Source organism: Heptranchias perlo, chromosome 14 (assembly GCF_035084215.1).
Source record: "Heptranchias perlo isolate sHepPer1 chromosome 14, sHepPer1.hap1, whole genome shotgun sequence".
Lineage (NCBI taxonomy): Eukaryota > Metazoa > Chordata > Chondrichthyes > Hexanchiformes > Hexanchidae > Heptranchias > Heptranchias perlo.
Genome location: NC_090338.1, coordinates 58,504,818 through 58,529,401, shown reverse-complemented (window position 1 = coordinate 58,529,401; position 24,584 = coordinate 58,504,818). Strand labels below are relative to the sequence as shown.

Below are 24,584 nucleotides of genomic sequence, written 5' to 3'. Positions count from 1 at the left end.
GATCAACCTTGGCTCAATGTGGAGTGTAGAACAGCATGCCAGGAGCAGCACCAGGCGTACCGAAAAATGAGGTGCCAACCTGGTGAAGCTACAACTCAGGACTACATGCATGCTAAACAGCGGAAGCCACATGCTATAGATAGAGCTAAGCGATTTCACAACCAACGGATCAGATCAAAGCTCTGCAGTCCTGCCACATCCAATCGTGAATGGTGGTGGACAGTTAAACAGCTAACGGGAGGAGGAGGCTCTGCAAACATCTCCATCCTCAATGATGGCGGAGTCCAGCACGTGAGTGCAAAAGACAAGGCTGAAGCGTTTGCAACCATCTTTAGCCAGAAGTGCCGAGTGGATGATCCATCTCGGCCACCTCCCGATATCCCCACGATCACAGGAGCCAGTCTTCAGCCAATTCGATTCACTCCACGTGATATCAAGAAACGGCTGAGTGCACTGGATACAGCAAAGGCTATGGGCCCCGACAACATCCCGGCTATAGTGCTGAAGACTTGTGCTCCAGAACTAGCTGCGCCTCTAGCCAAGCTGTTCCAGTCCAGCTACAACACTGGCATCTACCCGCCAATGTGGAAAATTGCCCAGATATCTCCTGTCCAAAAAAGCAGGACAAATCCAATCCGGCCACTTACCGCCCCATCAGTCTACTCTCAATCATCAGCAAAATGATGGAAGGTGTCGTCGACAGTGCTATCAAGCGGCACTTACTCACCAATAACCTGCTCACCGATGCTCAGTTTGGGTTCCACCAGGATCGCTCAGCTCCAGACCTCGTTACAGCCTTGGTCCAAACATAGACAAAAGAGCTGAATTCCAGAGGTGCGGTGAGAGTGACTGCCCTTGACATCAAGGAAGCATTTGACTGAGTGTGGCACCAAGGAGCCCTAGTAAAATTGAAGTCAATGGGAATCACGGGGAAATATCTCCAGTGGTTGGAGTCATATCTAGCACAAAGGAAGATGGTAGTGGTTGTTGGAGGCCAATCATCTCAGCCCCAGGACATTGCTGCAGGACTTCCTCAGGGCAGTGTCCTAGGCCCAACCATCTTCAGCTGCTTCATCAATGACCTTCCCTCCATCATAAGGTCAGAAAAGGGATGTTCGCTGATGATTGCACAGTGTTCAGGTCCATTTGCAACCCCTCAGATAATGAAGCAGTCTGTGCCCGCATGCAGCAAGACTTGGACAACATCCAGGCTTGGGCTGAGAAGTGGCAAGTAACATTTGCACCAGACAAGTGCCAGGCAATGACCATCCCCAACAAAAGAGAATCTAACCACCTCCCCTTGACATTCAACGGCATTACCATCACTGAATCCCCCACCATCAACATCCTGGGTGTCACCATTGAACAAAAACTTAACTGGACCAGCCATATAAATACAGTGGCTACAAGAGCAGGTCAGAGGCTGGGTATTCTGTGGCGAGTGACTCACCTCCTGACTCCCCAAAGCCTTTCCACCATCTACAAGGCACAAGTCAGGAGTGTGATGGAATACTCTCCACTTGCCTGGATGAGTGCAGCTCCAACAACACTCAAGAAGCTCGACACCATCCAGGACAAAGCAGCTTGCTTGATTGGTACCCCATCCACCACCCTAAACATTCACTCCCTTCACCACCGGCGCACTGTGGCTGCAGTTTGTACCATCCACAGGATGCACTGCAGCAACTCGCCAAGGCTTCTTCGACAGCACCTCCCAAACCTACAAACTCTACCACCTAGAAGGACAACAGCAGCAGGCACATGGCAACAACGCTACCTGCACGTTTCCCTCCAAGTCACACATCATCCTGACTTGGAAATATATCGCCGTTCCTTCATCGTCGCTGGGTCAAAATCCTGGAACTCCCTTCCTAACAGCACTGTGGGAAAACCTTCACCACACGGACTGCAGCGGTTCAAGAAGGCGGCTCACCACCACCTTCTCAAGGGCAATTAGAGATGGGCAGTAAATGCTGGCCTTGCTAGCAACGCCCACATCCTACAAATGAATTTTTTAAAAACCTCTCCCTTTCTACACTCGCTCGCAAAAAACCTTATTAGTAAAGTTTTTTTAAAAATTCAAGGCCCCCAGTGACTCTGAGGATAAATACATGTGGTGTCATGGTGAGCCATACAAACAGGATCAATCTCTGGCCAATGTTGAGTTAGCTGATCTCTGCTGGCTTGGGTCAGGTGGGTTCATCATTTCAGGGCTGGGAAAAGGGCAGTGGTGCGGGGAGAAAAAAGTCTGCCAGTGTGTAATACCCAGGGGAGAAAGGACTAGTATCTCTGGAGGAATGGGACATCTTGGGGTGGGGCAGCTCCACATATTGGGATCTGTCACATGGCTTTGAGAATTTGGTATATTGAAGTGTGCTGAGAAAATTGTTAACTTTTTTAAAAAGGGGGAAAAGAAAATGGAATTTTATGAAAACGACCAAAATAAATTCCTGAATGTTTGCAAAAAGCAAAAAAAACTGGCCGGGGTGCTGAAAATCTGAAACAAAACTGAAAATGCCATAAGCACCTGTGGAGAGAACAGATAAGATAATGTCTTGGGTGTGGATCCTTTACAAATGGCAGAAATTACAGATAAACAGTATTTAAAAAGGAACAGAACAATGTTTGTGTTTTTTTCCTTTGAACAAACTAATGGCCCAGAATTTACTGTCAAAATAACGTGAGGCCGTTACTTGTGCGCAAATCGCACGGCAACTTCAGATGAGGACAGATGCGCGGTTAAACACGGAAATCGAAAAGTTGCAGTCCGAGATGTGCTGCTCCGCCATTCACTAAAACGGGATCTCATTTACTGCCTCACCAATTAAATGCAATGAATGGCGTGAAATTCCTGTATTTGGGCGGTAGATACGAACTAAACTTGGTAGTTAAGTTAAGTCAAGTAATTTCAAGTCTACTGTCGTACATTAAAAGGTGGACAGGCAATGGCTAGCATTTAAAGAATTAATACATAATTTGCAACAAATATATATTCGTTTAACGCACAAAAACCCAACAGGAAAAGTGGTCCAACCGTGGCTAACAAGAGAAATTAAAGATAGTATTAAATCAAAGGAAGAGGCATATAACGTTGCCAGAAAAAGCAGTCAGCCTGAGCACTGAGAGCATTTTAGCATTCAGCAAAAGAGGACCAAGAAATTGATAAAGAAAGGGAAAATAGAATATGAGAGTAAACTAGTGAGAAACATAAAAACAGACTGTAAAAGCTTCTAGAGGCATGTAAAAAGGAAAAGACTGGCAAAGGTAAATGTGGGTCCCTCACCGACAGAGACGGAGAATTTATAATGGGGAATAAGGAAATAGCAGAGAAATTGAACAAATACTTTGGGGGTGATTTTAAATCCCACGAACGGGTGGGTTGGGAGTGGGTGGGATTTGAAAATAGTTGGGTTTTTTTGGGTCGCAACCAAAAATTTTTTCGGACTTTGCATTCCCAATGGGAAGCCTGTACTTTTCCGCGCCGACATTAAACCTGGAAATAAAGCTTGGTTGTGGTCACGACCCAAAAAACAAATATTTTCAACTCCCACCCACCCCCAACCCACCCGTTCTTGGGATTTAAAATCACCCCCTTTGTGTCTATCTTCACGGAAGAAGACACAAAAAACCTCCCAGAAATACTAGAGAACCAAGGGTCTGCGAGAATGAGGAACTGAAAGAAATTAGTATTAGTAAAAAAATAGTATTAGAGAAATTAATGGGACTGAAATTCGATAAATCCCAAGGACCTGATGATCTACATCCCAGGGTTTTGAAAGAGGTGGCTATAGAGATAGTGGATGCATTGGTTGTCATCTTCCAAAATTCTATAGATTCTGGAACGGTTCCTGCAGATTGGAGGGTAGCAAATGTAACCCCACTATTTAAGAAAGGAGGGAGAGAGAAAACAGGGAACTACAGACCTGTCAGCCTGACATCAGTAGTAGGGAAAATGCTAGAATCTATTATAATGGATATGATAACAGGACACTTAGAAAATAATAATAGGATTTGGCAGAGTCAACATGGATTGATGAAAGGGAAATCCTGTTTGGCAAACCTATTGGAGTTCTTTGAGGATGTAACTAGTAGAATAGATAAGGGGGAACCAGTGGATGTGGTGGAACTGGATTTTCAGAAGGCTTTCGATAAAGTCCCACACAGGAGGTTGGTAAACAAAGTTGGAGCACATGGAATTAGGGGTAATATACTGGCATGGATTGAGAATTGGTTAACAGACAGAAAACAGAGAGTAAGAATAAACGGGTCTTTTTCAGGTTGGCAGACTGTGACTAGTGGGGTACCGCAGGGATTGGTGCTTGGGCCCCAGTTATTCACAATCTATATCAATGATTTTGGATGAGGGGACCAAATGTAATATTTCCAAGTTTGCTGATGACACAAAATTAGGTGGGAGTGTGGGTTGTGAGGAGGATGCAAAGAGGCTTTAAGGGGATATACAGGCTAAGTGAGTGGGCAAGAACATGGCAGATGGAATATAATGTGGAAAAATGTGAAGTTATCCACTTTGGTAGGAAAAACAGAAATGCAGAGTATTTTTTAAATGGTGAGAGATTGGGAACTGTTGATGTTCAAAGCGACCTGGGTGTCCTTGTACATGAGTCACTGAAAGCTAACATGCAGGTGCAGCAAGCAATTAGGAAGGCAAATGGTATGTTAGCCTTTATTACAAGAGGATTTGAGTACAGGAGTAAAGATGTCTTACTGCAATTATATAGGGTCTTGGTGAGACCGCACCTGGAGTATTGTGTACAATTTTGGTCTCCTTACCTAAGAAAGAATATACTTGCCAGAGAGGAAGTGCAATGAACGTTGACCAGACTGATTCCTGGGATGGCGGGATTGTCGTATGAGTAGACTAGGCCTGTATTCCCTAGAGTTTAGAAGAATGAGAGGTGATCTCATTGAAACATACAAAATTCTTACAGGAATCTAGAACCAGGGGCCACAATCTCAGAATAAGGGGTAGGCCATTTAGGACTGAGATGAGGAGAAATTTCTTCATTCAGAGGGTGGTGAATCTTTGGAATTTTCTACCCCAGAGGGCTGTGGAAGCTCAGTCATTGAGTACATTCAAAACAGAGATTGATAGATTTCTAGATATTAAAGGCAGCAAGAGATATGGGGATAGTGCAGGAAAATGGTGTTAAGGTAGAAGATCAGCCATGATCTTGTTGAATGGCGGAGCAGGCTGGAGGGGCCGGATGGCCTACTCCTGCTCCTATTTCTTATGTTGTAAGTCCAAGTACCCTTTTAACGACATGATCAGTATTAATTACTGCCAGTCAACCTCTCTGGCACTGAAAATTAACTATTACAAGTGTGGAGTTTCATTCCTTCGGGTTTTAATTGTTGGAGATTTTTTTTTAATTAATTTAAATTTTCTTACCCTTTTTTTTCTCTCTCTCCTAATCCAATCTTTCTTTCCCCCTCTTTATTGCTCTTTCTGTGCTTGATTTGACATTGCATTCACCCATTCTAACTTACGCTTCCTGGTTCAGACTCTGCCCTGTTCATTTCACAATCCTTCAATCTGATTGGTTGAGAAGATACATAGTCGCTTGCTCTGTTCACTCAGATCCCAGATGCCCTGTAGAGGGCGCTGCACTGTTTCCATCTCCCACTTCCAGCAAATTGCAGCGCAAAATATCAGCGATTGAACAGGCAAGGGTGAGTCTAACTAACTGGGTGCCGTTCGTTGACCGGCTACAGCAAATTCTAGGCCAATTCCTTTAATCACTGGTGCCCTGCTGGCCTGGTCTTTGCTGTTTTTATAATCAATATGCTTCCCCCACCCCGCCCCGACTCTATACTAATGCCCCTATGTATTCTATTGTTGCTTTCATTTATGAAGAAACTGTTTGCTCCAGGAATAAAGAGGCTCTTGCAAACAACAACAACGTATATTTATAAAGTGCCTTCAGCGTCAAAAAACATCATAAGCACCTCACAGAGGTGTAATATATAAAAAAATGCCAAGGCAAAGAATGAGACATTAGGAGGGGTGACCAAAAACTTGATCAAAGAGATAGATTTTAAGGGGAAGAGGGAGTTGGAGATGTGGATGGAATTCCAGAGTTGGGGCCTAGGAGATTGAATGCATAGTGACTAATGATTGGCTGAAGGGAGGGGGGGATTTGCAAGAGGCCAGAGTCAGAGGAACAGAGTTTGTGGGGTAGGGTTGTTGGGCTGGAGAAGGTTATAAAGATAGTGAGGGGCAAGGCCACAAGTGCATTTAAACATGAGGATTGGAATTTTAAATTGGAGCCGTTGGGGGACCAGGGGCCAATGTAGGTCAGTGAGGACAGAGGTGATGGGTCACCGGGACTTGGTACGGGATAGAATAGAGGCAGGAAAATTTTAAATGAGCTGATGATTATGGAGGGTAGAGGATGGGAGGCCAGCCATGAGAGCATTGGAATATTTTAGCCTGTAGGTGACAAAGGCATGGATGAGGGTTTCAGTAGTAGATGGCCTGAGGTAGGGGTGGAGTTGGGCAATGTTAGAGGTAGAAGTAGGCTGTCTTTGTGCTGGAGAGGATACGGGGTCAGAAACTCAGCTCGGGGTGGAATAGGATGCCATGGTTGTGAACACTGCCTTGGTCTGAGATAATAGCCGGGGAGGGGGATGGAAACAGTGGCAACAGTATGGAGTTTGTGGCTGGGGTTGATGGCTTCAGTCTTCCCAATGTTTAGCTGGAGGAGCTTCAGTGCATCCAAGATAGGATATTGGACAAGCAGTCTGACAGCACAAAGGCAGTGGAGGGGTTGAAAGAGGTGGTGGATCTGGGCATCATCAGCATACACATGGAAGGGACGTCTATGGACAATGTCGCCAAGGGACATCATGTTAATGCGAAAGAGGAAGGGGCCAAAGATAGATCCATGTGGGACTTCAGAGGGAGTTGTGCGAGGGTTGGATGAGAAGCCATTGCTGGAGATGCTCTTGCTTTGATCAGATAGGTACAAGTGGAATCAAGTGGGCTCAGTCCCACTGAGCTGGACAATGGAGGAGAGGTTTTGGTGAAGGAGGGTATGCTGAACCGTCTACCATCTGAGTAGTAGTGCTCCAATGCCTGTCCGATGTTTTGTCGACCCTCTGGTTTTGCTCTATAGATTGTATAAACCATGCCCCTCTTTACCATCTGCAGGTGATGGCCGTTTGCACAAAGCTGTATTGGTTGGTTCTGGCAGCCACATCATTGAGGAGAAGAAATTATTCAAAAATGCTCAGCCCATTCAGAACCTTGAACACCATCAGGTATGAAAAAATCATATGAGTCTCAGTTTCTATCCAACTTTCTCTGAAGGTGCAGGAAGGAACCCCGCTGCCCAGTTTATAGCACAAGAACAGCTTTTTGTGACTCTTCCTCTTTCTGTCTCTTTCTGGAAGGAAAGGCCCAGCCTCTGCTCAGTGTTGTTCCTTGAACCTGAGATTAAAAATGTATCTATTATATGTACACCACTTGCTGATGTAAAAGAAGATGGAAGCCATTTTATTACAAATAGGTCATTTGGAGATCAACTGCATCCTAACATGAGAGAAGAGTTGCAACAATTCTGAGGAGTAATCCTTTTCAGCTACCGAAAAATCTTTGAACTTTTTGCTGTGATCACTGGAAAATTCCATATGCCTTCAATTAAGAATATCCTTTCAACACAAAGGAATCACAATAAAACATTGGAGTTCTCAAATGACCCGTGGAGTTGCAGATCTTTTGAAAATAAGGCCGTACTCCTTACTGGGATAAGTTCAATTTTTGTTAATCAATATTTGGCTTCCATCACCCTAGGGCAAAGTAGGTTGAGACAGCACCTCCCAAACCAGTGATCTCTACCACCTAGAAGGACAAGGGCAGCAGGTGCATTGGAACACCATCACCTCCAAGTTCCTATCCACATCACACACCATCCCTACTTGGACATACATCGCCATTCCTTCATCGTCGCTGGATCAAAATCCTGGAATTTCTTGCCTAACAGCACTGTGGGGACACCTTCACCATATGGGCTTCAGTGCTTCAAGAAGAAGGCCCGTTGCCATCTTCTCAAGGGCAACTAGGGATGGGCAATAAATGCCAGCCTTGCTAGCGACACCCATAATCCCGAGAATGAATTTTAGAAAAGCATCAGGGGGCACTGCAGTCATCCTCAGCAGCCATGGACTGGGGGTGCCGTCCAGTGGACATTGGTTGAGGGCAGGGTCAAGCTTGGCTTTGATGCCCCTCTGTGGGTGAATAGGCCGCTGAAACTCATTATCCAGGTTCACATGTTGAGAACAACATTTGGGCTGGCTGTGGAATTGTACCATGAGGACAGGACGGGTATGAACTGAAAATACAAGAGTAGCTGTCACTGTTATGTTGTAAAAGTTGATGCTGGGATTCAGTATGCATTATCTTTGAGACAGTTATCAGTGTTCTGTTTATCCCTTCTCCAGGGGTTTCTGTACATTGGTTCTCCCAGTGAAGTTATTCAGGTTGCAGTGGCAGATTGTGACCAGTACAAGACCTGTTATGACTGTATCTTTGCCCGGGATCCCTACTGTGGTTGGAGTAAGCTAGCATCTCAATGCAAATTATACGAGGAACATTCTTCAAACAGGTAAGAATGAGTGTGTCAGTCAGTTATGCACTCTCGCTCTGGGTCTAAGGGGACAACAAACAAAAGTGATCACCGTTCATGAGGGAGTGGTTTCAGTGTCAGTAACCCATTACTTGTGCCACTATTCAGACAGATTCAATGTCATCTCACCACTGATGAGGTCGTCTTGACCCACTAGTTACTGGAGTTCAGGATCTATACTGATGTGGTCAGAGCTGCTCATTCTCCTTAATGAGTTTATATGTCCAACTCATTGCAGTGTCTTTGGGTCTACAAACCAGTCTTATTGCAGTGCCTTAGATTGGTTAGGGACATATATCCATTTCATTCCCATCTAATGCAGTAAACAAGGCTTTGGTGTATGGCATCCTTTCTAAACACTGCAGCTTAAGGTGTACAAAGTATTATCATGACATCTAGTGGCTAAAATGGAACAGTGCAAATGCTTTGTTTTAATTTAGTATATTATGTACATTCCACTCCATGGAAGTTCAAGCTCCTGTTTTATTTCCAGTTTTTCTGTAATTTACGCCCCCTCAGGATGCTGGGCTATAATTTATGACTTTATTTATTGGACATTGGTGGGCTCCCACTGATTGAAGTGCCCATTCTTCATATGCAGGCATTTTGCCACCCTGTTCAAAACAGGGGGAGCAGGACTGAGGCACACAGGGTATGGTAGTGTACTGGTTATATTATTGGACTAGTAATCCAGAGGCCTGGACTAATAATTCAGATAATGAGTTCAAATTCCATCAGGGCAGTTTGCGAATTTGAATTCAGTTTAAATAAAGTCTGGAACTAAAAAGCTGGTATGAAGCTATCGGATTGTCGTAAAAACCCAACTAGTTCACTAATGTCCTTTTAGGGAAGGAAACCTGCCGTCCTTACCTGGTCTGGCCTATTTGTGACTCCAGTCCCCCACCAACGTGGTTGGCCTTTAACTGCCCTTTGAAGTGGCCTAACCAGTCACTCAGTTGTATGAAACCACTACCAGCAGTTCGAGAAAAAGACCCACCACCACCTTCTCAGGGCAACTGGGGATGGGCAATAAATGCAACCTGGCCAGCGACACCCACATCACGCGAATGAATGGGGGAAAAAAATGGTTCTTATCAGCCGCTTTCAAATTTCTTTTATGGTAGGGAGTCACCTGATGACCACTGCTGATTTGACTATAAACACGGACAAGCCTGGACTTGCGCACCAGAACCTTTCACTGCCAACATCCTTCTGTCAGGATCGTAGGGTATATTCCATTCCCGAGAGAGCCTCTTGAACAAGCACATGTGCTTTTAGAGAAGGTTCCAGTAGTTGTCCAACACGTTTTGCTACTTGCCGAAGAAGTATCTGCACACAGTACAGACACGTCCATTGGGATGAGGGGCACCTCCTGGACTCCACTGCTAGCGGAAGATGCCACAAGAATGGGAAGAAAGGCTTATCGAAGCTTTTTGCAGTGGATCTGCAATCTCTGCTCTTTACTCAACGTGGTCCCTGCTGCGAGTGAAACAATAAACTTGAGTTCAACCATTATAGTTCTGGTTTACATCCTCCTGCCAGTATACCTGAGAAAAAGCGCCTTCCTCCCAGACATGATCACTGCCACCAACCCATGTTTTAGGAGTGAATGGACCAGACAGTCTTTTCCTCTCCATCATTGTTCGTATCTCCCTTTTGGTTTTTTTTCAGGTTTTGCAATTTGTTAAACTGCTAGTTTTTAAAAAATCATTTTAAAAAAGTAATGCCAACAATTCTTGCCGTTATAGTTTTTAGCGAATTCCACCCGACTGTTCCACCGCAACTATTTGCTGCAAAACAAATTTAAAACATTCAAATTTCAGATTAAAACTATGTAGTTAATGTACCTTTTTAAAAAAAAAATGGGGCTCATTTGAAAAAAATATATAAATTCAAAGAACAGAAGCAAATCTAAGTAAATCTGAATGTTATCGATGTTCAGGACACTGAAGGAAACTTGCTAAGGACAGTGAAGGAAATTCAGGGGTTTGAGTCAGAGAACTGAGGTAGAACTGGGATAGTCAGGCAAATATAATCTTATACAGTGGAATATAGAGTTGGATCATATTTCTTTGAACTGACCTGTTACGACATCTAGTGGCTAAAATGGTACTGTACTTTATATAATGCACATTCCACTCAATAGAACATCAAGTTCCTGTTTTATTTCCAGTTTTTCTGCCATTTTCTTTCCTTAGGATGCTGGGATATAATTTATGCCCATTAGACATTGATGAGCTGAACTATTTGTCAGTAAGAATAAGTTAGAAAAGAAACTGGGGTGTGTGTAGGGAAGGGAAGTTGAGGGGAAGGTGTTTTAAGCATCATCTCCTCACATCAATATCCTCTGAAGAAGAAAAGTAATTAGCCAAGTTTTCTAAGATCACTTTCCTTTTAAAGCACAAAATCTTTTTTTTTGACAACACGGAGTTGCTGTTATCTGAGTCGGACCCTTTTGTTGCTAATTGTAATGTGGTGGAGATGGTTGGGCTCCTCACTCAGGGATGGGCCAGTTTGAGCCTACTTGTCTGCATTTGTACGGCAATTAAATCAGTAGATTAAACTTTCTGGCACATCTATGGAGCATAATTAGTCACTCTGTGGAGCACAGGAAATTTACATCTGCTGACTTAACTGCACTGCAAATGCAAACATGTGAGCCCATTCCTCCTCAGGCAAGGCAATCATCTCTGATGGGGGTGCACTATATTTCCAATATTAACATTGAGGAACCAGTGTGTGAGTGGCAAGAGCAATCACTACTTTTTTCAACCATAATATAACTTAGTACAAATAAATAATAGTCCCTTGCTTCATATTTACTCCTGGGGTTTATTGTACTGTGCACAGGGACCAGGACTTAAACAGATCTGTGCTTGTAATTGTTCACTTTGAACAGTTTGGCCCGTGCACTTGTAGGTCTCGTTCTGCTGTAGAGAAAGTTACAGCTTGCTTTTATGCATTTGATTGCCAATTGGAGATTAATTTGCCTACTGAGCTCCAACTTAGATGTGTGTTGCTTGTGCTGAGATCCCCCACTGGCAGTCAGACCTGTTTTCTGAGCATCATTTTGCTGGTAGTTGTACCACTGTACATGAGCCTAGAAAATGGGGTCCAGGTTTACTGGCCCCATCTGGCCAGTGCCTTGGCAGATCTAGGGCATCTGGAGCCTGAAATATATTTGGGATGCGCTCTGCTCTGCTGGATCCTTTCCTTCCGTTCCCCCCCCCCGCCCCCGACCTGATCTTTTCCAGAGATCAATCCCACCAGTAACAGATATGCCTTCGATACGTGGGTGGGGTCGGGGGCATCATCACTTCTGACAGCACAATGACCAAGCAGAATCCCAGGCATGAGAGTCTGCCAGTTATTCAACCATAGGGGTACTGCAACAAAGCCTGATCCTGTCCTCACGACATCCACACTGTGCACTTTGCAGCAGAGGTTACTGGTTAGTGATCAGTAGTATGAACCCTTCCCTCTTTTGTTCAACATTGCTCTCGTCCAACTGTGACACTCTTGCTGCTGTGTTATAACAGGGTCATTGCTAACTTCTAACTGAGGGTCGTGTTATCATGTGTTTGGTATCAGTTTATTAGTGTGGCAGGTTTGCCCAAAAAAATCATTTTCCCACCTCTGGGCTCAGCATTAACTTTTTGTGAAGAAGTTAATTTTGGAAAAGGGATCAACAAGTATAAATACCCAAATGCCCCTCTTACTTGCCACTAATTAATAGTGAGTGAATAAGGGGACTGGGTGGGATATTGAGTTAGCATGCTGTCCTTTCAGCTCTGGGTCCTAGGTGTAGATCCAGCCTAGACTGATTGGATGAAAATCTCCCTTTTTCCAGTGACTAAAAATCAAAAGTGGAAGGAGTTTGGTTAATCTAAACCCAGTTCCCATTATACACCAGTCCACAGCACAAAACTTCTATAAAGTGAGATCACATTGACACTTAATGACTTTGAGCTCTAACTCTTGGGATCTTTGTATCTGAGCCCTGTAGAATATATCGACTGTATCGATGTCCTTTTGAAGGTCGGGTGTCCAAAATTCCAACTATTTCAAATGTGTGGCTTAACCTATGGAGGATTAGGACAACTTGTTTTTGACTTAAAGTCAAGTATGCTTGAAATATATCCTAGTACTTTGTGGATAACAGACTCACATTGACTTTGTGAATTTTTAAGATTCATTCTCAAATCTTTTTTTTTTGTTTCCACCTTTGCTAATGTACACAAAGGAGAGACCATTGTTGAAAAAAATATTTTTGTTATTCTCCCTGTAAGGGGAAGCACTTACTGACGTATCTCGGTGTGATTTGCCCAATTCAACGCCCTTTGACCGATTTTAAAATTGGACCTCCGTCATGTTCACACTTTTTCCGATCTGCATTACTTTTACTCACATTATAATCCATGTGCCGTTCCTTGGCCCGTTTTCTTGTCCATCTGCTGTCCTTTGTGCTTCCTATCATGGCCCGTTACCCTTCCTGCCTCTATTCTCCAAGTCCCCGCTGCCCAATGTGTTCCAAGCCCCCATCACATTTTTTTTTCTTTTCTGTCCGTCTCAACTCAGATACTTCAACCTCTGTATTTTAGATTACTCTCATAGATGAGATCTTACCTCCTCACCATCGAAGGGGTACGTTCACTGACCCTGATCTTTCATGTAACCTTTAGTAACGTGTCCAAGGTAACAAACCAAAAATCTTTCTTTAAAAGTTTCTGTGGCTACTGGATCTATCTTTTGCCTGCTTGGGATCTTTTTTATGTCTTCAAAAGTCGCAATACATCATAACATCAGGTTCATGTTTCAGTCTGTAACTATTAAGTGAATTAATTAGACAATAGATAAACAAGCAAATAATAACCAAGTCCTTGATGTCTTGAATCCACTTAATGATCTGAACAATCCGAGTGAATACTTAACCAAGACTTATCGACTTCAATAGTTGGTGGCTAAATTCAAAAGGAGGTTCCAATCACAGTCAGTTATAGCTTGAATCAGAATGCAGGTACCAAGTCCCAGCCAGCGTGCCTTAACGCCAATCTCAAATTACCCATTACTGCACTGGTATATATCTTCCATTCTCACGCCAGTGATCCTTCTGACCTCTGATTTAAGACTGTTTATTTTAGTGTAAATTTAGTACCAATTATGCTGAATTGTGGACAGTTTTGATCCTTACAGTCAATAGAGAAGGCTTTTGTGCTGTCATTGTGGGTTGTATTTTACACAGAATTACACAGAATGTACAGTACTGAAACAGGCCATTCAGCCAAACAGGTACATGCTGGCGTTTATGCTCTACACGAGTCTCCTCCTTCCCTACTTCATCTAACCCTATCAGTATATCCCTCCATTCCTTTCAACCTCGTACTTAACAAGCTTATCCTTAAATGTATCTATGCTAGTCGCCTCAACTACTCCTTGTGGTAGTGAGTTCCACATTCTAACCGCTCTCTGGATAAAGAAGTTTCTCCTGAATTCCCTATTGGATTTATTAGTGACTATCTTATATTTATGGCCCCAAGTTCTGGTCTCCCCCACAAGTGGAAACATCTTCTCTATGTCTACCCTATCAAACCCTTTCATAATCCTAAAGACCTCTATCAGGTCACCCCTCAGTCCTTTTTCTAGAGAAAAGAGCTCCAACCTGCTCAATCTTTCCTGCTAGGTATAACCTCTCAGTTCTGGTATCATCCTAATAAATCTTTTTTGTACCTTCTCCAGTGCTTGTATATCCTTTTTATAATATGGAGACCAGAACTGTTCACAGTACTCCCAAGTGTGGTCTAACCAAGGTTCTATACAAGTTTAATATAACTTCTCTGCTTTTCAATTCTATCCCTCTAGAATTGAACCCCAGTATTTGGTTTGCTTTTTTTATGGCCTTATTAACCTGCATCGCTACTTTTAGTGATTTGTGTATCTGTACCCCCAGATTCTTCTGCTCCTCTACCCCATTTAGACTCTTATTATCCAAGCAGTATGTGGCCCTCCTTATTCTTCCTATCAAAATGCACCACCTCACACTTCTCTATATTGAAATTCATTTTCCAATTACACGCCCATTCTACAAGTATATTAATGTCTTCCTGTATTTTGTTGCAGTCCTCCTCGGTATTAACTATACTCCCCAATTTGGTGTCATCCGCAAATTTTGAAATTGTACTTCCGATTCCCAAGTCAAAATCGTTTATGTAAATGATGAACAATGGTGGTCCCAGCACCGATCTTTGTGGAACACAACTTCCCACCTTTTGCCAGTCTGAGTAACTATCTTTAACCCCTCTCTGTTTTCTATTTTCTAACTAGCTTGCTATCCATTCTGCTACTTGTCCCCTGACTCCACAGGCTCTGACCTTAGTCATGAGTCTACTTATTCGAGATCCAAATCTATTATATCTACTGCATTCCAATTCTGTACTCTTTCTGTTACTTCTTCAAAGAATTCAATAAGATTGGTCAAGCATGATCTTCCCTTTTGAAATCCATGCTGACTATTCTTTATTATATTTTCGGTTTCTAGATGTTTTTCTGTTACATCTTTGAGTAAAGATTCCATTATCTTTTCTACCACTGACGTTAAGCTAATTGGTCTATAGTTCCCTGGACTGGTTCTATCTCCCTTTTTAAATCTAGGAATCACATTAGCTGTCCGCCAGTCCTCTGGCACTATTCCCTTTTCTAATGAATTTTTATATATATGCAATAGTGCCTCTGCTATCTCTTCCCTAACTTCTTTTAATATGCGTGGATGCAATCCACCAGAGGTTTTATCCTCTAAGTTTGATTAGTTTATTATCTCCCCTCTTTCTATCTCAATTGTCTTTATATCTTTTTTGATTTTGTCTTCTAATGTCATGCCCACCATGTTAGACTCCCTGGCAAATACTGAGGCAAAGTAATTATTTAATATTTCTGTCATTTTGCTGTAATTACCTGTGAGTTTATTGTGTGTATCCCTTAGTGGCCCTATCTCTATCCTGATTTTTCTTTTGTTATTTATGTGTCTGTAGAATACTTTACTATTTTTATATTCCTTGATAATTTTAATTTCATAGTTTCTCTTTGCCTTCCTAATTTCTTTCCTAACCTTTTCATATTCCCTTTTGTCATCCTCTCCTATGTTGTCTATATACTTAGTGTAAACCTTTTTCTTCAGTTTCAATTTTGCCCTTAATTTCTTTGTTCATCCATGCTGTATCATTACTGGCTAGTTTGTTCTTGTTTTTTAAGGGATATATTTCTCCTGAACTCTATTGCTCACCGTTTTAAATGTTTCCCATTGCTGTTGAAGCCAAGGTCTGAGGTTGAAGCACAATGCCTAACCCACAGTGCCATCCAGTCCACGCTCTGCTGATTTTTAAAGTTCAATCTTTGCCACTCACTGTTGAAAGTAATGGCCCAGAGGATGCAAGATACTATGATGACTGAGAGACTTCGAATGAGAGGTGGTCTAATAGAGTTAATGCTGGGCTCTATTCTGATGGATTGAATCTGGGTGTTTCTTTTTGTTTTACAGTGACTTCTTACAAGATACTAAGAAAGGCAATGCTGCAGCGTTGTGCTCACCACACACAGGTAATGACCTGGACTGTCACTTGGGTTGTGTGGATGTACCAAGCATGCTAGCCAATGATTTAAAACAAAGCTCTGGAGCATTGAACTCCCTAGTATAGCACTCTGAAACAAAATCATTGTCTTTGAAGTCCAAACTTGTGTACACTCACTGTGCAAGTTCCACCTGACATTGGTCATGCAACTAATGGATTCACATGTGATAGCAGAGGACTTTATTTCCACGGAAAGGAGGAAAAACTGGCAGCGCCCATACTGTCCATAGTGCCGCCTCTGACAGTGGATCATAGAGCAAGATTGGTGGCAGTTGTGGAGTAGTCATCCTGTAAAAAGGTGTAGTGTCAAAAGCAGCGGTATATAGGGGGGAAGATAAAGAGTTAAAGGAAAAAGCCAGAAAGAAGGAATAACAGTCTTGTTGATGGGGAATAGCTGGTGCAGTGAATCAGAATGCTGCCTTTTTCTTTCTCCAAGCTGGATTCCAATTCAACTCCGCTAGACGATATGATCTTGCTCTCACTTGGGGAAACTGGGTTGAGTAGTTAATTGGACACTGTCCTGTCATATCTGAGATCTCAGGCATAGTTTAAGATTGATGCCAGTTCCAACTGAATCCAAGAGATCAATATTAACACTGTCTAAGCACACCTCAGTTTGAGGGCCAAACCAAATTTCATGCCTGATTGATTCAAATTGGGAGGGGTTTGGACAGAGGGGGGAGAAAATTGGGTCAATTTGAATAGTTGATTCTTTTGGGCCTAATCTTTTAACCCATGTCCTACTGTTGTGTGATGCAATATTTACAAATTCAAATTCTGTATTCGCTCAAAGCCAAATGGATTTGTTTCTGAATGCATTTATTTTAATAATTACTGTGGAACTGGCAAAACTATTCATGGCTTGCTGCAGCTCTTCCCTGTCCTACTGACTAGCTCTTCACCTATACCAAAGGGGGATATTAATTCTTTTAAGGTAATCTGATTAAACTTCAAGAAACAGTTTTAGGTGAGCAAAGAGTTAATTTAGATAAATGTAAAATTAATGTGCTCAATGATTTTTTTTAAAAAAATGATCCTGGTGTGTTGCAATATTTTCTTGTATTTCAGAAGCAGCGGACAAAATTATTCTGGTCGTTGATCATCAATCCGATGTTTTGCTCGACTGCAAGCCCTCGTCTTCCGTGGCCCACTGTGAGTGGTTGACTCCTAACCAGAACATAACCTTTGATTACCGCAGCACAGGTCTACTAGTAACAGGGAATGCAATTGGCAACTATGACTGTTATTGCCATGAAAATGGCATCAGTCAGATCGTGACCTCCTATAGTCTCAGATCCAGGCGATCACGGGCACTGTTGATTCTGTTGATTTTGCCTATTATATTCATTGCAATAATTCTCTACTTTGTCATGAACTCGAGGAAGACTTAGTTTCATTTGGCCGGTAGAGACTATGTTCTTCAAATAACTGCACAGCACCTTATGTCTGGATACCCGACTGGCCAGCCTTGATAATACAAAGGTTATTTGTGGCTGACTGAAGGGAATTTGAGTACAGCATGATACTGTTACAGGAAAGATGATGGAGTCGATTTTAAGTGCCCTCGCCTGTTGGCCGTCCAAAAGTCCAAATCTACCCCGATGAGTGAAAAGCATAAGTTTGACAGATCTGTTTACTAAGGGTGCTGTCTTAAGGAAACGGTGACAAAAAGAAAACCCTTTTTAGGACGGAGAAAGAAGAGATCTGTCTCAATTACAAGTGACATCGTGTTCGTGAAGATGATTTCCCTTTAAGGAAATTTTTGGTCAGATTTTTATGTTCCTGCCAACCTGTACACAGCTAAATTGCTTTCTTTTTACATTAAAACAGTCTTGGGTTATTCACTATGATGGTTATTGTGGTCATATCCCATTTGGGATTAGGATTAAGATTTTGTTTAGAATTGGAAAGAGACTGGAAATGGCCTTATTGTTCTATGTCACCAGGGCCAACAATAGTTCCATTTTCATTTTTTGTGTGTTTGATTGAATTGTTTTAATTTATTTGTCATACATTAAACTTTTAACTTGAGATCTGTTGGTACTACTTGAGAATTATGTTTAGATATTTACTGTGCACTTTACTAATTAAAAGCACTCCAAATTTATGCAGAGGATTTTGGTTCTTGTACTCATGACTATAATGGTAAAATGGATGTGTGCCCACAGCTCCCCACGAGTTGCCAAACTTGCCTGCACTTACATGCTGAGCATGGGAGCAGCACTTTTCCATAAGGAGAGATGGAACATCAAAGGGAAAGTTAAAGTGGGCCAAGTAATTGCAGGAAAGGTGAAAAATAGAGAACAGTATGTGATAGAAACAAAATGTACGATAAAGCAAACAGAGAGTAAATTTGCCTTGGTTTTAGGGTGCAATTTGGGCGGATCACTATTAATCTGTTCCTAGCCAGATATTTATCCAATTCTTTTCTGAAGGAGCGAATCAATTTTAAGACATAGTTAAAACTAGAGCTGGGCCATTTAGGAGGGAAATCAGGAAGGGTAGTAGAAATCTGAAATTCTCTCCCTCAAAAAGTTATGGATGCTGGAACAATTGGAGCTTTCAGGATTGAGATTGGTAGATTTTTGTTAGATAAGGTTATCAAGGATATGGAGTTGAGGTACAGATCAGCTATGATCTAATTGAGTGGTGCAGCAGGCTTGTGGGGCTGAATGGCTTACACCTATTATCTTCCTAATGTACCATTAACTGATAGTCAGAGTTGGATCGACATATACAGTGCTCTGTGTACATTTTGCCCTCCTGTATTCTAGTTCTGTACTCAGTCCATGTGAGATCCTCAGGTGGTCTTTGTCCGATAAAAGGTCTGTTACGTTTTTGGATTTTTACAGTGGACATTCTACTCCATTTCAGTATTATCAACCGCTCCCGTAAGAGTACTCCAATGTCCCCTACCATCTGCCCAGCATCTAAGTAAACAATAGCAAGACATGGGGCCCAAACAGAGAACCCTTGCCATTGTGCCCCGACTTACTGAAATGTACCAATTCCTGCCACATGACTCTCCTTGTTTTCAGTAGTCAGATCAGGATTCAATCTGTAAACCAACAGACCATTTTATTTAACATAGAACAGGTAAATGAACAATATTCAGTGCAAAACAGTGTATTTACAGTGATTTACCAACTTTTGTTATCCTTCACAATGTATCAAAACAATAACGATGCTTCCGCTATCTTTCAACATAACTAGCTCCCTGAAACTGGTTGCTCATTTGTTACTTAGTGAAACACTGCTACGGATTCAAAGTAGCACATACCTTGTGGTTGTAGACTTGTCTTTTGAGTTAAGTGCTGCCACAGAAGTATCATTTTAAATCCTTTGATGGTGTACAGAAACAAAGACATTAAAAGAAAACTGCGTTTTCCTTTGAGATAGTAACAGGATCACCATTCTTTGTCACCTACATAAGATGTTTATAATTGAATGAAGTGGTTAATTTAATTGATCTATGCAAAATACTTTCACCTGCCAAATGGCCCCCTTCCACATGTAATGGCAGCAGTCAGACCATGCATACTGAGGACTTGCAGAGCTCTGTATGTTTCTGCCTTGCCCTGAGGTGACTATTAGTCAGGTTGTAAAGTAAATTCTCTCGAACGTACAGAAAGCAGCCAGTAATAACTGACCTTAACCCTGTGTCTACTGTGGCTTTCAATAGCGAATCCAAAAAAAATCAAGACAAATATCCTTTGTTTTTGTCACACGGAGGTGGACATTTTGATCATTTTAAGCACTCAGGCTTACTTCCATAGATAAATAATCTAGATGGAGTCCTCTTCAGCAAAAAAGAAAAGGTCTTAAAATTTGACTTATAAAATGCCTGTTATAGTGAGTGATATTGGCCAGTCCTTCAGACCATGAGAGTGAATGTGTGATTACAGCATAAACTGGCTGACATGGGATCAGTCTTTCCTGTTGATGACCAAATAATTGATACACAATCACCTCAGGGATGCACCTAGGCTCCACCCTGGGCCCCCTCAAATTCTTCATCTGCCCTCTGGCAGCATTATCCGAAGCAATAGGATCAATTTCCATATGTTTGCTGACAACACCCAGCTCCATTATTTCACCACCACCCTCCATCCCATGACCATCTGATGGTGCACAACCTCAATTTTCCATTAAACCCTGAGCTGATTTAACCCTATCCATCACCAAGACTGCCTGTTTACCTCAGCAATATTGCCCACCTCGGCCTTTACCTGGCCCTTGTTCCACTGAAACCCTTGTCCATGCCTTTGTCATCTCCAGACTCAACTTCTCCAAAGCTTTCCTTGATAGCCTCCCAACCTCCATCCTACATTAACTCCGCCAATCAAATTCATTCTTTCATACTTTAACTCCCCCCTACCATTGCTGCTTCTCTCCCCAGGTTCAGAAGCATATCTCTTCAACTATGCCTTTGCTGACCTCCCTAACAGCCTAGCATTTGTTTTCACTCCTTTGATTGCGTGCTTTGAAATGTTTGCGACATTGAAGGCACTGTTTAAGTGCAAGTTGTTGTTGACTGAAAGATGCATTGCCAAAGTTCAAATCCAGCCCAGGCGAAGTGGCTCAAGCTTTCTGCCCCCTGATTGGGGCACATCACTGGGAGACTGGCCTTCCATCCACCATGAGGAGATCACTCTGACTTCTTCCAACTTTCTGGCTTTGGGCTTATTATCATACTGAAGGCGGGTTCCTTGGCCTCTGCTGAAGGGTTTTGCCCAAACTGGGGTAGTGTTCTGATACTGTAGACCTTGTGCGGCCTGCCACAGCATTAGGGTGTAGACAGCTTCTGTGTTGCCTGCAAAATGGAATTATCCTTTAAACAAATTATAACTCCTCCTCTCAGGTTTGTTTATGGCAGTGCTCTCTGAGCACCAACACAGGCCCTGGCTGAAAGCAGAATTTCCCTGCCCCTATCCCTCACCTCTGCTTCTGCCACTCATTGAATACTGGATGCTTGGGCCAAAAAGGTGGCTCTTGTATCTAGCATTTAAACACCTGGTTGGCTTCATATAGAGATACAGATGGTGTTAGTCATAACAATGGAATTTATCAACTGTGAGTTTTTCCATCCTTCAATATTCAGGTAGCCTATGATTCCTGAATATGATGCTCTTAGCAGCTGCCAAATTCTCAATTTATCTCATTATTCCTCCATCCTTACTCAGATTTGTGTATCTAGTTTACTTGATTTGGATACTCAAATAATTGCTAGTCTTTGGGGAGCTATCACCATGAATTATAACTGGCTCATGATTGTCCTACCCATAAAGTGTAGATACAGCCTGGTGCACCAGCATTTTATGTGATCAAACGGTGATCTCAGTACCTTGGTTGCTCACAGGTGTCTGCAGTACGAGCCATTCATAGTGTGTAAATTCTTTGTATTGCGTTGTAGACTGCTTAACTTTGTCGTTCAGTGGAACATCTATCGTGACATCAGCAAGAAATCGACCTGTCCCTCGGTTATGGGTGAGGAGGAACGAGTAGCTAGTATTGTGGGCGACGGACCGGCATTGATGATGGAAGTTTGTGATGGCCTCAAAAGATGCCACTTCAGTAGATCGAACCATTGACATGTGACCTCAATCATCCATATCACCACACCCATGACAAAATAATGGTACCTTTAACTATATATCTATACATGTGATAGGCAAACTTTCACTAGACAATTATGAATCAAACTCTTAACTACCCTTTTCCATTTTTCATAAAGAATATTGGCACATGCACAATGCTAGTTGGGAAATACCTTTATCAAAATGTTACTGTGTGTGTATCCCCATTGTATATTTGTGTGTTTATTATACTAGAAGATTCTAGTACTTCTAACCAAGTCCTGCCATACTGCTGAGTGCAACCTATGTGCCTCCCCTGTGGTAGGAGAACCAATGGAGCAAGGAGTCACTTCCAGGTATGGGGATGAAAGAGGATTCGGAGGCAATTCTGAATGATATGATACCAGGATAAGGTATACTTTGCACCAACTCTCTGCAGGTGGCAGCATCTTCTAAAGTGTGATATTATGACTTGGACTGTACACCATCATTGTTAGATCATTGACTTGACTTTCTGTCTCTGATGTCTGAAGTGTTTGATCTACTGCATTCCACAAGTTGATGCTCGAGTTGACGATCCAATCAACTGAAGGTCATTTCTGAGCTCTTTGAAACCTTCCCTCATACGCGATTGCAATTTTGCTCCATGTTCTACTATCTTCACACACATCCCTTTGCTAAGTTGATCCTATTCTGGATGTAGCCACTGTTAGAGCTACATCCACTGTTGATGTTCTTAACGTGATAAAACCACAACTCACAAGAAAGTCGTTGAATGATATTCCCTCCATAAATGGGTTTGATGTCGCTGTTATGTGATCCACCACATAAATGTGCAGGTATCCTCAAACTCTGATCCACTGTATTGTGCAAGTCACCAACAGCAGTGAGTACTTCCTACTGTTATTCCTACCCGGTCCTTCACAGGAAATACAAGCCTATGGCACTTGCCAGCGACAACTAAAGTCTCTAATTACCTTCCTGCCATGGAGTGGTACATATTCTATATTAGATCATTAGGATGCAACTGTTGACTGAAGACAGGTACATATTCATAGTGTATCACACCTGGTCATGACTATATCAACAAGAAGGGTATTGTGTATGTCAAATGTTGTTATATGACATAATGAATGACACTTGCACTAATACAGTTGTACTTTTCAGTTAATATATCCCAACAAACCAAAACATATATTAGGAAGATCCTTACCAGATGCCATGGTGGAAGCTGTCACTTTGCTTGTGTTGATTGCTTGTTTGAGTTTAATTGTAACAAGCGTAGGTGTGCAATGATTGGGTGTCTGAACTTACTGCACAGAGTAAGTTAAGTTGTAGTGGATTGGAATATGCAGTGTTAACATTTGGGTGTTAAATAAATGCACTGGTGGTGGGAAAACTTCCTGAAGTGCCCTTATATACAGCAGTCCAAATATCTGCCCCTTTTACCTTGAATGTGCTAATAAGTCTCAGCGATAGCAATTTAAACTAGTGCTGTATTTTTGAAATATTCTGTTTGCAGGATAGTCAATGAGAATTCTTGAGACTAAATGACTCCCACTTCCCACACTTAAATAAATTGAGTATTTAAGATCTTGCTGAGAAGCACACATTGTATTCAGCAGTCTCTCCTGTCGCCTCATCTCTAACAACTAGTATGAGGAGCTCATGGATTTCTTTGTTAGCAGGGTAGAAGCCACCTATTCCCCTTGCCAACTGAGCCAATCCTACCCAGACCCCCCTTACTGTAGCCCTGAACCCCTGTCTCCCTGTAGTTTCTCATTTATCCACCCCCAGGCCCCACCGAGCTCATCTCAGCCATGAGACCCACCTCCTGCTCCCTCCAAGCCATTTGCATTAAACTGCTGACAACCCAATCTCCTACACCCCCTCCCCAAGGCTAGCTGATGCTGTAAATGGTTCCCTCTCCTCACGTTGTCCATGTTCCTTTCAAAGTTATCATCATCACCCCCTCCTCAAAAAGCCCACCTTCCATCTTTGTGTGATGATGTTTGGGGCACTTCTCATGGGGCACATCATCCTAAACTCAGCTTAGCACTAATATTTCCAATGCACTCTCTGGGCTTGAACTCAATGGAGAGATTTCATAGCCACTTCTGGTGAAGTATCCCATGGCCTAATAGCTGTCAGTGCAAAAACCTTCCCTCTTCCCCCTTGGTTCTTCCCATGAGAATCCTTGCTGTATGACCACTTGTTCCCCATTTGCCCCCAGTGGAAACAATCTTTCACTGTTTACCCACAGTGACGTCCCCAGGTTTCACCTACCCCTTTATTGGCTGCTCTTTTCTCCATGCTATTCCTACTGGAGTGCCAGGAAATGCTGGACCTCAGCCTAGTTGGAGTATTGTGTCCAGTTCTCATCCCTAAGGCACAAAGGAGACATTCAAGGGCTGGAGGCAGTTTAGATAAGAGCCACGAGGCTGATACCATGTGTCAGACAACAGAGTTATGACAAAAAACTAGAGAAACTTTGAATTTTCAGCAGTAAAAGGAGGAGATTGAGAGATGAGCTGGTAGAGAATATAATAGAGTAAATCGGATAGAAAAGGTAAATCTAGAAAATTACTTCAATCTAAAGAGTGGGATTGGAACAGACACTAGTTCAAATTAGAAAAAGGCAAATTTTGTGTTGATGAGCAAGTTCTTTTTCACAGAGTGATCAACATATAGAATAGATTTGCAGATGGAGTAGTGGAGGTGAAAACACTATTCATTGAAGA

At 42.4% G+C, this 24,584-nt stretch overlaps 1 protein-coding gene across 2 annotated transcripts in view; it reads left to right on the top strand.

Moving 5' to 3' along the window:
- The window catches only part of LOC137332159 (semaphorin-4C-like), a 105,664-nt gene extending 87,366 nt beyond the window's left edge, over positions 1 to 18,298 (top strand). Inside the window, exons 11-14 of one of the 2 annotated variants that reach the window (XM_067995866.1) lie at positions 7,172 to 7,281; positions 8,461 to 8,624; positions 16,177 to 16,235; positions 17,339 to 18,298. In XM_067995866.1, coding sequence (XP_067851967.1) covers positions 7,172 to 7,281; positions 8,461 to 8,624; positions 16,177 to 16,235; positions 17,339 to 17,658 — 653 coding nt within the window. In that variant the 3' untranslated portion in view covers positions 17,659 to 18,298. Of the gene's footprint in view, positions 1 to 7,171; positions 7,282 to 8,460; positions 8,625 to 16,176; positions 16,236 to 17,335 lie in introns of both variants that reach the window. The other variant, XM_067995865.1, reaches the window with a different exon arrangement.
- The last annotated feature ends 6,286 nt before the right edge of the window (positions 18,299 to 24,584 follow it).